At 40.3% G+C, this 17,246-nt stretch overlaps 1 protein-coding gene across 1 annotated transcript; it reads left to right on the top strand.

The window, feature by feature from the left end:
- Nucleotides 1–6,282: 6,282 nt before the first annotated feature.
- Nucleotides 6,283–8,414, top strand: LOC148722252 (uncharacterized). The gene has a single exon (XM_088736576.1). It carries the CDS (start codon nt 6,283–6,285, stop codon nt 7,630–7,632), a length of 1,350 nt encoding a protein of 449 aa, XP_088592702.1. The 3' UTR covers nt 7,633–8,414.
- Nucleotides 8,415–17,246: the final 8,832 nt, after the last annotated feature.

Below are 17,246 nucleotides of genomic sequence, written 5' to 3'. Positions count from 1 at the left end.
AGTTTAGCCATCCATGTTCCTGTTCGGTTTATTCTAACCTCGTTAGTGTTGGTCTGCTTTGTAAAGCAAATATCATCTTTTTTAAGAACATTCTCTTCCTATTAAGGAAAACAAATATAGAGAAAAACTTTCTTGAGTGCGTGACACACTTTCTTAAGTAACGCAACTTTGTGGCTGTCTTCTTGAACGAGTTTATGTCGTGAAGTGGTGTCTTTTTGGCTGCGTTGTAAGACCGCTGTAAATGGCCTGACGGTTTCAAGAAGTTCATCGCACATCCTGAACCAGATTGAAGGTCGATTTCTCACCCTCCTTCCCGGGGACTTTCTGTAAAGTCAAGTAATCAATAAGTTGTTAGATAGGGGGAGCCCTTTATCTCAGTGCCTCAGGGGTAGGCTAAGGTTCGCCACAAGTTCAAACGGTAACCCTAAAATAGACATCTGATGATTTAAATTCTAACTTTGGCTGCTTCACTTTACAAAGCAACAAAGAGGTTAACGTTAGCATCGTGGTAAGTACGATATTAAATTGTTAATGTGCTGATGTGTTTGTGCGACATATCAATATCAATTTTATGATACATATCAGTTTCACCCCTTTATAACCGGAGCTGCTCTTAGACAGACCATTCCTATATTGACTCATAAACTGATACGTCATTAATTGCTGTAGAAGGACGTCGTTGTGAATGAATTCCCTCTATTTTAAGTAAAACATTTTTCACAGGGGGGGAGGGAAGGTTAATGGATATTTATGCAAATTCTATGCAATCTCCAGAAATAATTTGAAGAATACTAGCATCAGATGTTAACCTCTCCCAGTTATGACAAAAGGAAGACAACTGTCTTCCTTTAAAGGAATTTACCTTAGCTCTAAAATAAGGGATGGGGTGAGAGATCACCAAAGGGGAGAACTCATTTACCTTGGAATTGATGTTGTTCAATTCTTGGTGAATTTCTTCTTGTGTTGGAAACGGTTTTGCTGTTGGTTTGACTTGGGGGGGATATGAGGTCCCCCCCTCTGTTCACCAAAAAAGGTTTATCGTGATTTCCATGGAAATGGTTTCCTCTGAATTGGCTGTTACTGTGATTCTTTGATTTGTTTGCTCCCTTTCTGTTATCAACAGTTATGGAGGTCATTAACTTATTAGTTGTCTTAAGCTCCTGTACTTTTTTTGGGAAGATCCTCATCAAGTAAGAACTTTCCAGGCTTGAGAGTTCTTGAACAAGCCTGTTTGAACTCTTGGTTGAGGTAAGGTCGTATTGCATCTTTTCGTTTAAAAGAAAGTTCCTTGTGCACATGACCAATCAAGGCAACAGAATCAGTCAGCCTGGGAATAAGAGTTTTATAGTCAGGGGACGTCTTTCACAGTGACAATAATAGCACTCAACACCTTCGCTAAAGTGTCCTGTAACTCTGATGTCTGACCTCTTAGAGTTTGCATGAAGTTTGGTCCAAATCTCCGAGTTAACTTTAGACACAAACAACTCTTTAGAATTACTTGGTACTTTGTACTTCTGTAGTATCTCTTTACGTTTTTCAACAGTGTATTCAGTCTGAAACTTGTCGTTAACAAGTTTCGAGGGTTTATCGGACACTGGCGGTCCTTTATCGTCGGATGAGCTTAATGAGGTGGTAATTTGGGACAATAAGTCATCATTGTTTACCTCCTCATCTTCTGAACAGAAGTCATGTTGGCTGTCATTACCCAATAAACTAAGCGTATCATCATCTGGAGTCTTCGTATTTGCTTCCTCTGAAGCAGAATCGCTTGCTTCTTCTGAAGCGCTATCTGTTACTTCTTTTGAAGTAGACGTAAGTGCTTTCTCTGAAGCATTGAAGGAGCGAAGTGATTTACTTGCACCACGCTTTGCTCGTTTAGAAATTGAATCCGTCTCAGTTGACTTACGTTCTTTCGCCACTAGGTCGCGAAGCATAGAATTTGAGGAAGTTAGGTTCTCCTGCATAGCACTTAGAACCGATAGAAGACTTTTAGAGACCTTGCCTTCCTCTTCTAGATTAGCAGAATCCGTTGGGATGTTCTGCTCAGAGTCATTATCGTTGCCAGTGGCGGCCATATTTTTCTGAAGGAAAATGGCGAGGAAAAAAAAAACGTAAGAGCGAAAAACTGTAATTCAGGGCTAAATTTCTACTTAGCTCTTCGAGGAAATGTGATGTTAGACAATATCCCAATGACTTGGGGATTTGCTGTTTTCTTATCGATCGCGTTCAGAGGGAATTTAGATGATAAATTCCAGATAAAGTAAATACACAACCTTCCTTTGACACAAGGTCTACACAACTGACTTGACGCATGCGCTACACTCTCTCTCGTACCACTCCGTAACGACCTATGGCTGATGACGAAATAGAATCATCAGAGTGGCGCTAACCGTGGTCGAAGTGCTAGTGCTAGGCGAGCCGGCCAAAGGAAGAAAGGTTCCAAACGACATGGACAGGACAGTTTGTTTGTTTGGCGGATCGGCACGCATGCAGAGCACCTTCTTCAGCTGAAAAACAGGTCCTTCAACAAGCCCTATGGAAGATTTCCGTTAAATGACCTAACTTTCGTCGTTTGAGGATGCAGGCCATCGACTCCATTTTGCCTTCCATTTAGCTTTTTTAGCTTTCAACTTTCCCGCGAAAACAAACAAAATGGCGGCGTCAGGCTGGGAGGAGCTTGGATCCGATACGAGTGATTTGAATTGTGGGTAGATCATAACAACAGTTCGATATAACGACATACGTACTGCATATAACGACAAACGGACTGCATGTAACGACAAACGTACTGCGTATAACGACCAACCTACTGCATATAACAACAATCGCACTGCATACGAGGACAAACGCACTGCATAGAACGACTAACGCACTTCATATAACGACAATCGTACTGCATATAACGACAATCGTACTGCATGTAACGATAATTGTACTGCATATTACGACAAAAGCGTAGCTTATAATAAAGAAAATTAACATAAGATGGTCCTTGCGTGTATATCACTCCTGTTAGAGTGATGGGTGAAGAATTCACATTTTTCTGAGTATAGAAACCAAACAAGAAAACATACAAAGAATAGGAATCAACAGTCTTTTCTCCAAGTTTCTTTGTCAAGCCTTTATTGCCCGAAAGCAAAAAAAAAATCGAACCCTAGCTCACTGGAATAAACAAATCGACAGCGCTGCAAAATGGTTTAAACTATAGGCTTATAGCTTCAAAACCGCATCAAATCTTGACTTACCTCATTCTTTGTTATTTTTTCACGCTTTCCAAGTATGAATTTCTGTGTTGGCGATATCAAACACATAAAAACAACCGAAAACAAGCTTATATCGAGTGCATACTTCGAACACGATGAACACCATTTTGTGTCTCGTCCCAGTCCCCACCGTGCAAGTTCTCCATCCTGACTACGATCTGAAAACATGTCCACCTTTCACGGCAGTTTGTGAGGAAACATGTACGGTGACACCCGATTTTTTTTTTCAGGTATTTGCATGAACAGTCTAATAAAGAACATACTTGAAGAAGGAAAAAAGTTTGATAGTAGAACATGAATTTTTTTTGGGAAAATAGTTCCGTACTTGGTGTATTTTGGCCGAGGCGAGGACTTTAAGCTAACCACGGAACTGTCCGAAAAAGTGCAAAATCCCCACAACCTAGCAATAAAAATATAACTTTACCTCCCTAACACTGTTAAATGTTACCTCTCTAACTCTGATTACCTTATTAGTCATTAAGTAGAATTTGGTGTTGGGTCGAGAAAATACGCCCTCAGCTGATAAATTTTCTCGCCGCTTGTTCACTGAATAAGATGTTGATATTGGAAAAAGAAGCAAACTGTTCCTCACTTCTGTAACTTGAAGGTTTTAAAAAATCGGACAAAGCGCAATTTAAATCATTAAGATGATCATTTTTACCGACAATATTAAATTAGCTCTTTGCATTCTTCGTTGCTTTGCAGAGGAAATTTGAATTCAATTTCTTGATTTTGATCTCCCCACTATCCAAAGCTCTTTAAGTTTTTAAAGGCATTGGCTAAATAATTATTTCAGAAATTTTATGAGCTAAAATGTTTAGGATTGAAACTTACTAATCATAGATCTAACACCATCTGAATGACGAGTCTCTTTACTCTCAGAACTTGCGTCATTCGCTCTGACGAAGGCCGGCTAGCGTTCGAAACGTCAGCTTTTTATAACTCTTTACGGTGGCCAATTTGCAATTTCAACTTAGTTGATATTACCAAATTACTTTGTTACCCCCACCGACGCAGCACCACAGTTTATTTAGAAACTTACCACCTTTATTCAATTGAACGTGTTGTGCAATTTTGGTCTGAAATTTAAACCAAACTCGAGCTGTGCGCTCCTTTGATTCTGAAATAACAAGTATGAATTCATACCAAATTGCACTCCACTCAGTTTGATTACCACTATAAATCACGATTCACGTGTGGACCCTTTAATTTGCCAACCACTTTTTGAAAGTCAGTCTGACAGCTTTCGTACGATACTGCAATGAAGTACAAAACTAACAACCATATTTAAAAGTTTTGCTTAACTTTTCAAAATTCACCGTACCAAACCATATCAATAAAGAAAACCTACGTCCCACAAGTTGACCCTCCTAACTGCGATAACAAATATTATCATGGGTAAAACCACTACAACGTAGGAGAAAATGACTTTTGTAATCTTGATGTAATCTTAAGTTGGACAAAAATATGGTGAAAGAAAGTCAAAAATAAGAAACATGTCATCCACTTTATTATTAACAAATGGTAAACACCACAGCGTACACGATTGAGTTATGGATGCACGCGGGAGGTTGCTAAGCACGAAAGAAGCGTAAGAGTCGCTCGAGGCGATAGCCGAGAGCGACTCTAGCTTCTTGAGTGCTTAGCAAACCTCCCAAGTGCACCCATAACTCAATAGTGAACATTGTGGTGTTTACCATTTGTTTTATAACATAACATTGATACATTGTAGCTAAAGGGTTCCCTTTTATTTAACAAAACTTACATGACCAGAAAAACAAGCGCGCGCGGAAAAATAGTCTTTGCATTTGCTCACGTCAGTAGCGTACACCCATGGGAAAATGGGGGACGCTAAATTGACCAATCAGAGCGCGCGCTTTACTTTGGTTATGTTATAAATTCTAAAGGTGAGAGTTTCAGTTTAACAAGTCTCTCAGGATAACTTACTTCAGTTTTAAGGATAAATTTTGTTGCGCGTCTTTGTACGCGCTCAATTGCAGTGATCTTTTCTTTAGCGTAAAGTGACCAGACCTGTGACGCGTACTCCAGCTGTGATCGAACAAGTGATTTGTTTAAAATTAATAGTGTTTTCAAATCACACTCATTGGTACACGTTCTTTTGATCATGCCCAGCATCTTGTTGGCTTTACTGATAATAACGTCAATGTGATAATTCCAAGACAACTTGGTGGAAACATGTACGCCAAGGTCTTTCTTAGTTGTAACTGACAAAATCCGTGAGCCATTAAGTGCATAGGTTGAATCCACAATATTCTTTTTCCTTGTAATTACAAGATGTTTGCATTTCCTTGAATTAAACTCCATGAAGCGATCAGCTGACCAATCATTTAAATTTGTTAGATCACTTTGTAGCTGCTGAACATCACTGTTGTCATCAATGATTCTGAAGCATTTCGTATCGTCAGCATACAGTTGTACAGTAGTGCTTGAGTGAATAGCTTTAGGCTGAGGGGCCGTATTTATATAAATTATAAACAATAATGGTCCCAAAATGGACCCCTGAGGCACTCCTGATGATATTGGTAACAAGGACGATTCATAACCACCAATGACTGTTCTGTGATGTCTACATGTTAAATATGATCTAAGCCAGGTAAGTAATTTAAAAAGTTCCAAATTTTCCAAATTGAGCACTGTGGGATGAGTCATTGCCACTAGCATTGTGCATAGCTCACTAGACTCTTCTAGTTTGAGCGCTCTGGCATGGCTTAGACGATACCAAACGATCCCACACTTGTGGGATCGTTTGGGGATCCATATCGGTTCTCCCCCATCCTAGCATCAGCACTGCACTGATGAGGCCCAGAAGGCCGAAACAGTACTGTCTGCAGTTAGTTATATATATATATATATATATAGACTTAGACGATACCACAAAGGTTGGATCGTTTGGGGTGACCATATTGGTTCTCCTCCATCTTAGCATTAGCACTGCACTGATGAGGCCCAGAAGGCCGAAACAGTAAAAAGCTTCTCGGCCTCTTGAGTTAAAAGGCTTATGAAAAGTTTATTTTTCTTGCTTTTGCAGCAATTGGTCAACATGGACAGCCAGGAAAGTGAAAATATCAGCCAGTTTACTACCGATAACTCGACAGCGAATCCAGGAGACGTCGTAGACGCAAGCGTGGTAGAAGGTTCACAGTCCTGGGACGCAGACGTGGAAATCGAAATCCCTGAGGTACTGAAAAATCTGGAAAATAAGGGTGTGAAATTTAAGGCCGTGCCTTTTTTGAATGCTCCTAGTCAAAGTAAAATCACGAAGGATCGCTCTATCTATTTTAGCGTTGATACAATCGTCACATCGCAAATAATTCTCGAAGCTTTTGACGCGGCAGAAATCGATATTGACGCTATCACCGGAATCCAGAGAAAGGCGTCCAATAGATCTTGGATCGTAACTTTTAAGAGCCGTGAAGCTAAAGAAGCCGCTCTTGAAACACCTTTTGTCGTGATTGCCGGTCTCAAAGTGTTCTTGGGCGACTGCGAAAATCGTTTGGTCCTCGTCAAGATCCATGAAGCCCCCGCTGAACTACCCGACACTGCCGTGATTGGCCGACTCAGCCACTACGGTCGTGTCCTTTCATTTCGGCGCGACAAAATTGCACAACATATCGAGAATGGAGTAAGAACGGCTCGAATGGCGCTACATCGAACCATCCCTGCCAACATCAACATAGCTGGTGAACCTATTAAAATATGGTACCCAAATCAGCCAAAAGCTTGCCGGAATTGTGGAGCTACTGACCACATGGCCAAAGACTGCTCTGCAGTCCGTTGTTTTAATTGTGAATGCCCTGGGCATCGAGCTCAAGAATGTAAAGACTCGCCAAGATGTTCCGTTTGTTTAGCGGACAACCATTCCATGCCTCAATGCCCCTTCCTGCTCTTCAGCGCGAACGTCGACAGTGAGCCAACGCCACCTAAAACTGAAGAGGAAAAGAAACAAGAGCGAGCCCAGCGCGCCAAGGAAAGAGAAGAAAGGCAGAAAAAACTACAACAACAGAGAGAACAACAGCGACAACAAGAAGAACAACAGAAATTACTAGAAAAGCAGAAACAGCAAGAACAACAGAAACAACAAGATCAAGAGAAACAACGAGAACAACAACGCGACGAAGGTAGAAGAGAACGACCAAGAGAACGAAGAGACGAGCGAGGGAGGGACGATCGAGAAGAACGAAGAGATGACCGGAGAGACGACAGAAGAGAGAGAGATAGAAACGATCGAGATTATTATCGCGGCCGCGATGACCGCGATAGATCTTCCCGCCGTGACTACTCTGGCTCCGAAACTGATGATGATGGATGGGAGAGAGTTAAACCTAGGAGAAGGCGGTACAGACATTAATTTTTTATTTATATTCAATGAGTAAGCTTAAAATAATTTCTCTAAATGTGCGAGGACTCGGGTCCTCCAGTAAAAGTCGAAAAATTATTCAAGAATTAAATTATTCAAACTGTGACATAATCCTTTTACAAGAAACACATGTCTCATGCAAAAAACAAGCGGAGGAATTCGAAATACTCTGGCGCGGCAAATGTCTGTGGTCCTTCGGGACTGGCAGGTCTGCCGGTGTTGCCATCCTCTTTTCTCTAAACTTCCCAGGCAAAATTATCCGTTTTTTGACCGATTCCGAAGGAAGAATATTGAGCTTACTCATTGACTACTATAATTCTAAACTAAATTTAGTAAACATTTACTCTCCCAATACTATTTCGGATCGTAAAAGTTTTTTCTCTTGTCTGCACAATTACTTTCTCCCCCAAGGGGATCTAGTGATCGGGGGAGACTTTAATTGTGTAGACAATGTCCTAGATAAATTAAATTGTTCCGCCATCCTATTGTCTGATCAAAAACTTCTCCGATCCCTTTGTGCTGACTTCTCACTTACAGACATTTGGCGCAAAAACAACCCGCGCAAAGTAACTTTCACCTGGTCTAACAAAGACCATACCCAGGCATCTAGAATTGACCGCTTTCTCGTCGCTAAAGGCTTAACCCTAGTAACGAAATGTAATATTCTTCCATGCGTATACGACCTATCCGATCATGACTTTGTAAAAATTGAACTAACGACTAACCCTTCTAATCACGGTCCTGGAATTTGGAAGTTCAACAGCTCTTTACTCTCAGATTTAGAATTTAAAAACATTATGTCAAAATCGATTAATAACTTTAAGCTTAAAATTCCCGAATTCGCCTCCCTTCGCGAATGGTGGGATGCTCTAAAAATTGAAATCCGCAAAACAAGTATTTCATACTGTATCCGTAAACAGAGAATAGCAAATGCCAAAAGAATCCTAATTACTAAGCAATTAACCCATGCTAAAAACGCTTTACATTCTAATCGCTTAAATAACCCAGGTGTAATTAGCGATTTGGAAAGCCAATTGTCCTCTCTAATCTCGAAAGAAGCCGAAGGAGCTAAAGTCCGCTCCCGAGCACAATGGTTCGAAGAAGGCGAGAAACCAACACGCTATTTCTTCCGTCTGGAGAAAAAACGAGCTGACATGAACAGTTTTGAATCTTTTTTTGACGAGAACGGTGTTCTCAGAAATTCTCAAAATGATCTTGAAAGAATTTTAACCAATTTCTACAAGAATTTATTCACCAAAGATCCTCTTGATATGCGAATTCAAACTGAAATAATTGACGACCTCGAATTTTCACTGACTGATTATGAGCGCAATCTATGTGAAGGCCCTTTTTCTAATAAAGAATTACTTACTGCATTGGAAGGCCTTCAGACCGGCAAGTCACCCGGTTCTGATGGTCTCCCAACAGAATTTTACTCGTGTTTTTGGAACGATTTGAGCGAATCTCTCCTTTCTGTTTTGAACGAGGCCTTTCTTGCTGGCTCCCTCGCGGATAGCCAGTACGAGGGCCTCCTACGACTCATCCACAAAAAAGATGATCGACGCCTCGCAAAAAATTGGCGCCCAATTTCCTTGTTAAACACTGACTACAAGTTAGCATCTAAAATCATCACTGAACGATTGAAAAAAGTCATGAACTCCATCGTGCATTCAGACCAAACGTGCGGCGTGGTCGGCCGCACTATCTTCTCAAATTTGGCCTTACTTCGTGATGCCCTTGACATGATTGACAAAACTAATGAACCAGGTATTCTCATTTCCTTAGATCAAGAAAAAGCTTTTGACCGAGTTGACCACGAATTCATGATGAGAGTATTGCGTAAATTTGGTTTCGGCCCCTCCTTTTGTGGGTGGGTCGAACTATTTTATTCTAAAGCCTTCTCTAGAATCATTGTTAATGGCTCCCTGTCCCCCCCTGTCCACTTAAGAAGAGGGGTGAGACAAGGATGCCCATTATCTCCTCTCCTTTATGTGCTAGTTTCAGAAGTATTATCAACGCAAATCCGTAATTGTAAAGATATTGAAGGTTTCCTGCTCCCCGGAGCAGGGGGCCTTCAATATAAAATATCCCAGTACGCTGACGATGCTACTTGCATCTTAAAATCCGAAAGATCTCTTTCTTCACTTCTCCGAGTCGTATCAAAATTTGAACAAGGATCTGGTGCTAAACTGAACACGTCCAAATCTGAAGCAATGTGGTTAGGAAAATGGCGAACTAGAATTGAATCTCCCTATGGCCTCAAATGGGTCACTAAAATGAGAGTGCTTGGTGTTTACTTCTCAAACGGCCTCGTCAATGTCGACGACGACAATTGGCGGGCCAAATTAGACAAACTAAGTTCGGTTCTAAATCTTTGGAAACAAAGAGACCTGTCTTTTATCGGTAGAACCTTAATTGTAAACACTTTAGGCGCAAGCCGTTTATGGCACGTTGCTAAAGTCATCCCCCCACCCCGTTGGGTGCACGATAGCTTTAAGTCGATCATTTGGCCTTTTATCTGGAAAGGAAAAATGGAAAATGTAAGTCGCGATCGCTGTTGTGCGCCCCCATCCTCTGGGGGCCTCAACGTCGTTAATTTTAAAGCTAAGTGCGCTAGCCTGCGCCTTTCTGTTTTTTCCAGTTTAAGAGATGACTTTGGCACATCCAAATGGCATTACCTAGCTCGATATTTTTTAGGACATAAGCTAACTATTCTAGATCCCCGTTTTTCTTTTCCCACAAATTCTGGCCCCTCTTCCTTCCTTCCTTCCAATTACTACCGGCTTTGTTTAGATAATTTCCGTACCTTGCATCAGAAAACTGGTGCCTTACCTGATTTACTCACCAGTAAGAATTTATATCTTTTGTTGCTTGACCCCGTCTGCGTTGCACCCCGGTGCTCCGGTTTTTGGGCGTCTGCTATGGACCGCCCCATCAATCGTTGGGCCTGGGTGTGGCGCAAGTCTCGCCTAAAGCTAATTGAGAACAAGAAGAACGATCTAATTTGGCTATTGATCCATAGAATGATCCGCGTAAGATATCTCCTAAAGTCTTGGGGATACATCAATAATGACAAATGCGCGATCTGCGGTAAAACAGAAACTATTGAACACTGTTTCTTGGGATGTCCCAGAGTTGTGAAAGTCTGGGACTATTTCTCTCCCCTTTTTCGTGTTCTACTCGACTCCCCCTTCTCTATCTCCCCTACCTCTATCTATTACCCCTTTCCCCTAGACCAATCTACCACCAGTATATCCTTATCTAACTTTCTCAAGGCAACCATCATATATTGGTGTTGGCTTGCCAGAAATAAAGCTACCTTCGAAGGTTCTCTTTTGAGCTCCAACGCGATTATCGACTTAATTAAAAAAGATGTCCAACTCAGAATTCTTAGCAGCGACACTGATACCTTAAGGAATTTTTGGTCTTTTAAAAACGCATTTTGTTCGGCCGATGCTGGTAAACCTGTCTTCTTTCCCTCTCTTGCTCCCCCCTGAACCTTTGTATATAATAAAACTTGTTAAACCTCGCCCATGAGGGGTCCTTACTCCGGGCTACAGGCCCGCGCGCTGTTTGCGCCCCACATGGTCGGGACAAAACTCTTTGTAAATAGTAAATAGAACTTTATAAATAGAAAACTTGTAAATAGAACTTTGTTAGCTCTTACAGGTGGGCGCTTACTCCGGGCTGTTATAGCCCGTGCGCTGTTCGTGCCGCCTGTAAGAGAAAATGTCATTAGTTAATGGAGACCTGTAAACACTTAAGTAACTCATAATTTAATTCGAATACTTTAATCAATTAGAATTGTAAATAGATATCATTGACGAAATAAAACCGCCTGGTCTCCAGGCTTTTATATTTTTAAAAAAAAAAAGTACTGTCTGCAGTTAGATATAGCTCTTTGGCATACAAAGCTTTGCTTTCATGTCCAAATTGAGCACTCTAACTAGGATGAGTCATTGCTCTGCAATTGCGCATGCTCGCTAGTGTACTCTAGTTTGAGCACTCTGGCATGACTTAGACGATACCACAAAGGTTGGATCGTTTGGGGTGACCATATTGGTTCTCCTCCATCCTAGCATTAGCACTGCACTGATGAGGCCCAGCCTGAAAAACAAAAAAAACTGCACTGATGAGGCCCAGAAGGCCGAAACAGTACTGTCTGCAGTTAGTTATATATATATATATATATATAGAAAGTTTAAAAAATTGCGAGGATGGACAACTTCTTAAAAAAAAAAAAAAAAAACCTAATTACAAAGAAAGCAATGGACAAAATACAAGAAACAAACCCTAAAAACTAAGAGATAAGAATACTAAATATGTTAATATGAGTGGCGTAATCAATTGCAAAGAAGCAATGCGGCGAGTATTAAAAAAGAGAAGGCCCACCTTTTACTACAACTGTAAACCGTAAGAAAATCGCAAAACAAGGCCTTTGGAGCCCGAAAGGGCAAAATAGCAACAAAATCTCTGGAGGGGCCCTTAAATGATACTAATCATAATAAGATCCCTTGGCAGGGCCTCTGAGCCTAATCCACACCTAAAGGGCTGACAAAATCCAAGAAAAGGGCCTTTGAACAATCAATTAGTAGCGCCTAACATAAAATGGAAAATTAATTATAGCAAATTCTATTTTTCGAATGAAATTCCTTTCTTTTATTCAAACCATGGGGTGCCAAAGAGAACAACTGAGCACTCCAATAAGCCTCTTTTGTGATTAAAAGCCTATGGATCTCTGCAGAGCCACTGTACCTGATCAATGCATTGGAACGAAAAATCGTCCAGGATGTGTGGGGTTTTGTTGAAGTGTATTGCTACTTCACAAGTTGTTTTGTTTGTGAGCATAGTAGATTTGTGATTTCGAAATCTCACTTTAAAGTCGGTGGTAGTAGATCCCACGTATTGCAGGCGACATTTCTTACAGGAAGCCAAGTAAATCACATTTTTATAGTCACAGGAAAGTCTAGAGCGAATGGTGTAATTTTTGCCCGTCTGAACGCTGAGAAATGATTTATATTCAACAAAGAAATTCTGACCGAGGTCGCATCTTTTCCTATTGCATTTAAAGCAGCCATTGTTATGAGGAATGGTTTGTCTCTCGCTGGCAGTTTTAAAACGAGATGGTGCAGACAATTCTTTGAGATTTTTCGATCGAAGAAAAGATGGTATGATAGAACTTCTAGTAAGGACTTTATTTATAGAGGGGGACACGTAACAGCTGTATAGCTGACAAACCTGTGGCCCTCTAACTAGATTATACAGTTATACTTCGAGGAAAAAGTTCTTTCAATTTCGGGTTAGATTGCAGAATAAACAAAGTGGTCGAACGCAATTTTGTTTTTGGTCTCGCTGAGTATGGGTATCCATCCCCGCCAAAATTCAAACTTGTTGTTCAAACATTCAATTCGTCACTTCAAACATTCAATTCGTCATTTCAAACATTCAATTCGTCACTTCAAACATTCAACTCGGCAATTCAAACGTCCAATTCGTCAAATCAAAGATTCAGTTCGTCACTTGAAACACTCAGTTCGGCAATTCAAACGTCCCATTCGGCTATTCAAAGATTCAGTTTGTCAATCGAACATTCACTTCGTCATTTCAGACATTCGATACGTCAATTCCAACAATCATTTCGACAATTCGCCGGTTGAAATATCAATTCTGACATTCACTCTCGACATTCACTTTCGACATTCACATTCGACATTCACATTCGACATTCACATTCGACATTCACTTTCGACATTCACTTTCGACATTCACTTTCGACGTTCACTTTCGACATTCACTTTCGACATTCAAACTTTGAACATTCAAACTCAGCGTCCGTTTGGTCTGGGTTCGAGAATGTGTCTCAGGCCTCTTTCGGTCTTTTTCGTGAGTTACGTTTGGCGCGGCGTGACTTACGTAGGGCCCATTATTTAATCGAAATAAAACTTAGACCGTGGTTTAAGGATGGTAATGGACGATGAGATTCTAATTATAATCATGTTACGTAAGGAAAGATATGTTTAATTTAAATTAGTTGAAGATTTTGAGTCAAATCGAAGTTTTTTCAGAATTTTCAGCATAACGCTGGGCAATTTTCTTGCCATGAAGGCAAGTAAAGAACGATCTAAGCATGATGAATTTTACCGCGTGGGCTTTGTACACGTAAGATATTCGTTCGTTTTTCTCTTATAACAGCAAATGAAAAACTGTTTTGAATAAATTTGTCGTCCCGAAATATTTCTTGGCCATTTTGGTCTTGCTTCTTTTTGATAGATTCCATGGAACTTGAGATCTCTCAAATTTGCATATTCCCTTTTGAATTATGATCTACATGCCCATTTGCACACGTGCGAAAATATTTTGCGATTTTTAACTTGCATCTTAATTTTTTAGTTAAAACGTAATATGCACTTATCGCTTTTTTCGTTGGAAATAAGTTCTTTAATTAGTCTTCTTTCACTGGAGCTTGTTTTTTGGAAAACGTGATTTTTACAAATTTACTGTGCATTTTGTTTGCTTTCTTGTTTCTCCAAAATTATCACTTTTCGTAGGCACGTGTTACACGTAAGTGTCAATGGGTTAAATTTTTTATTTCCCATTGTTCCACACCTAGTATCAGACATTACCATATCCCAAAACAAAGGGAAAGAACGTTCAAACAAAGGATAAATTTAAACCACAACAGATAAAATTTTGTCGTACAAATAACTTTTGACGTACAGTGAGTGGTCAGTAGTTTTAGGCTTATGAAGAAATTGTCATTCTAAATTATGCAAACTGTCAGCACATGTACTAACCGGTTCTCAATACACACCCCCATAAGAATAAACGAGATTGAACTTATACTAGAAAGTTAACAGCAACATTAAGGACCGTCTATTGAAACGAAGTTTAGGCGAGGGTTATTGAAACCTCGGGCTGACTAGACTTCAATCTGCTCAACCCAAATAGTTATGGGTTCTTCACCATAATTAAACTGTAAAGCCAAGCAGGCATATGCCACAGACTAATTTAAATGAAACATATCTTTCCTTACGTAACATGATTATAATTAGAATCTCATAGTCCATTACCAGCCTTAAACCACGGTCTAAGTTTTATTTCGATTAAATAATGGGCCCTAAGTAAGTCACGCCGCGCCAAACATAACTCACGAAAAAGACCGAGAGAGGCCTGAGACACAGTCTCGAACCCAGACGCTGAGTTTGAATGTTCAAAGTTTGAATGCCGAAAGCCTGAATGTCGAATGTGAATGTTGAAAGTGAATGTCGAAAGTGAATGTCGAATGTGAATGTCGAAAGTGAATGTCGAAACTTTGAACGTCGAGAGTGAATGTTGAAAGTTTGAATGTCGAAAGTGAATGTCGAAACTTTGAACGTCGAGAGTGAATTTCAGAATTGATATTTCAATCAGCGAATTGTCGAATTGAATGTTGAAATTGACGAATCGAATGTCTGAAATGACGAAGTGAATGTTCGATTGACAAATTGAATCTTTGAATTGCCGAATGGGACGTTTGAATTGTGGACGGTAGATTTATTTCGAAATTTCCAGATGCTGTAGAGAATTGTCTTAATTAGAAAGCGAGCAATACGATTCTGTTTTGGACTAGCGGGGGGTCCAACGAAAAAAGAAAACATAGGTACAGGATGGGAGAAAGCTAGTTCCAAGGATAGAGGAGATAACATGAGGGGAAAAGTGGGACCATACTGATTTCACACGGTGGCAATTGAGAAAACAGTGATCTAGAGTTTCTTTACGGGAAAAGAAGGCGCACTTATCTGAGTTGATATATCCCCAATTCTTTAGAGAATCGCGGACCTAAATAGCGCGAAGTATACCAAGCTACTATTACGCGTAAAGAGAACAGCACGACAGACACATACATCGGGCTCACTACAAACGACTTTAAGTCGCGCTACAACAACCACACCTCATCATTCCCACACGCAAAACAACGCAACTCCACCGAACTCAGCAAACACATCTGGACACTTAAAGACAACAACATCGATTATTCCATCACCTGGCGCATCCTATCTTCCCATCTGCCCTACAACAGCTCAAGCAAGCGATGCAACCTATGCCTTAAAGAGAAATTCCTTATCATCTGCCACCCAGACCTATCAACACTCAACAAGCGTAACGAACTCGTCTCTTCCTGCCGACATAGAAACAGAGCACTCCTACGCAACAGCTGACTTGACACTTTTCACACTGCATAAACCATGTTAATTAGCAAGTAGTATAGTATATAAGCGATGATATGGCATTATTCTGCCATTAAAATCCTCTGATGAGTGGGCAACCACGAAACAGGTCTGTAGGGATGTATATGTAGTTGTTTTTTTCCCTCCTACCACACATTATACCCGCTCTACTATTTGTATCGAGCACTGTTTCACGGACACCAAGTTTAATCCCTCTCTCTCTCTCTCTCTCTCTCTCTCTCTCTCTCTCTCTCTCTCTCTCTCTCTCTCTCTCTCTCTCTCTATATATATATATGTATATATTTCTTTATTATCCAACTACAATCCTTAGGTATTTGTAAACCAAATAACCGGTTAAACAAGTTTTCTCAAATCGCGTAATCGAAGAATTGGATTTAAAAGTTACAAAATAGAAAAACAAAAAAAAAAACAAAACAAATGGCGAAGAGTCGGAATGGCTGGCGAAAATTGATCTAAGTTTATTAGATAAATCAAACAAAGAAAAGCAATTAGATGACGATGAAATTTCATTATTTATTGAAGAAAATAGAAACAGCAACACGACAACGCGCCAATTCCGTTCCGCTTCGCATATCTCTGTCACACACTCCCCGTAAATAAATATCCGCGAAATTCGCCCGTACTGAAATAACAATTTGGCGTGTTAATTGGATAGAAAATAACTTATTAGAAGTTTTGGTGTGTGTATCGCTGAGTATTTTTATTCATTATTTGTATTTTGACTTGCCCTACGGGCTCGTCTAAGCACAACAAATCTCGTAAATCTTACCCCATTTCCGCAAGCTCGTTAATTTTTGAAAAATGGTGCCATTTGAAATATAGCCTTAACTTGAAAACCACAGATCAGTCGAGGATTAAAACTTGGTTTCTGTTCGCTCGCCACATAAGCAGTTGTGAAATTATTCTTTTAGATGTTTTTTTTTTAAGTCAAGAAATCGGACATCTTCAGGAAGAAATGTAAAGAATTGTCTGATTCTTAAATTAATCCTATTTCAGCTTCGAAGGAAGCAAGCAAATAAGCTGCTTTCGTTTAGCAAATAAATCACTTTTATATTCTCCTTGTTTACTTTTCGTAAACCAAAACAATTTTAGAGGACGTAATACACTTCTTGAGTAACGCAAGTTTGTGGCTGTACTTGAACGATTTTGTGATGTATCAATGGTGAAGTCCGTTATCGGAGGCGTTGTAAGACCGCTGTAAATGATCTGAAGGCTTCAAGAAGTTCATCGCACATCCCAACCGGCCAGATCGAAGGTCGAGTTCTTACCCTTTCCCCCCCGACCTCTGCAAAGTCGGTAATCAACAGCCTAAACAGACCGTGTTGTTGGAAGGGGGGGGGGGTGTTTCATCCCAGCGCCTCAGGGGTAGGCTGAGAT

This window comes from Stylophora pistillata, chromosome 10, assembly GCF_964205215.1.
Source record: "Stylophora pistillata chromosome 10, jaStyPist1.2, whole genome shotgun sequence".
Classification (NCBI taxonomy): Eukaryota; Metazoa; Cnidaria; class Anthozoa; order Scleractinia; family Pocilloporidae; genus Stylophora; species Stylophora pistillata.
Note: the sequence above shows the minus strand (reverse complement) of the source record. Positions and strands in the feature narration are given on the sequence as shown.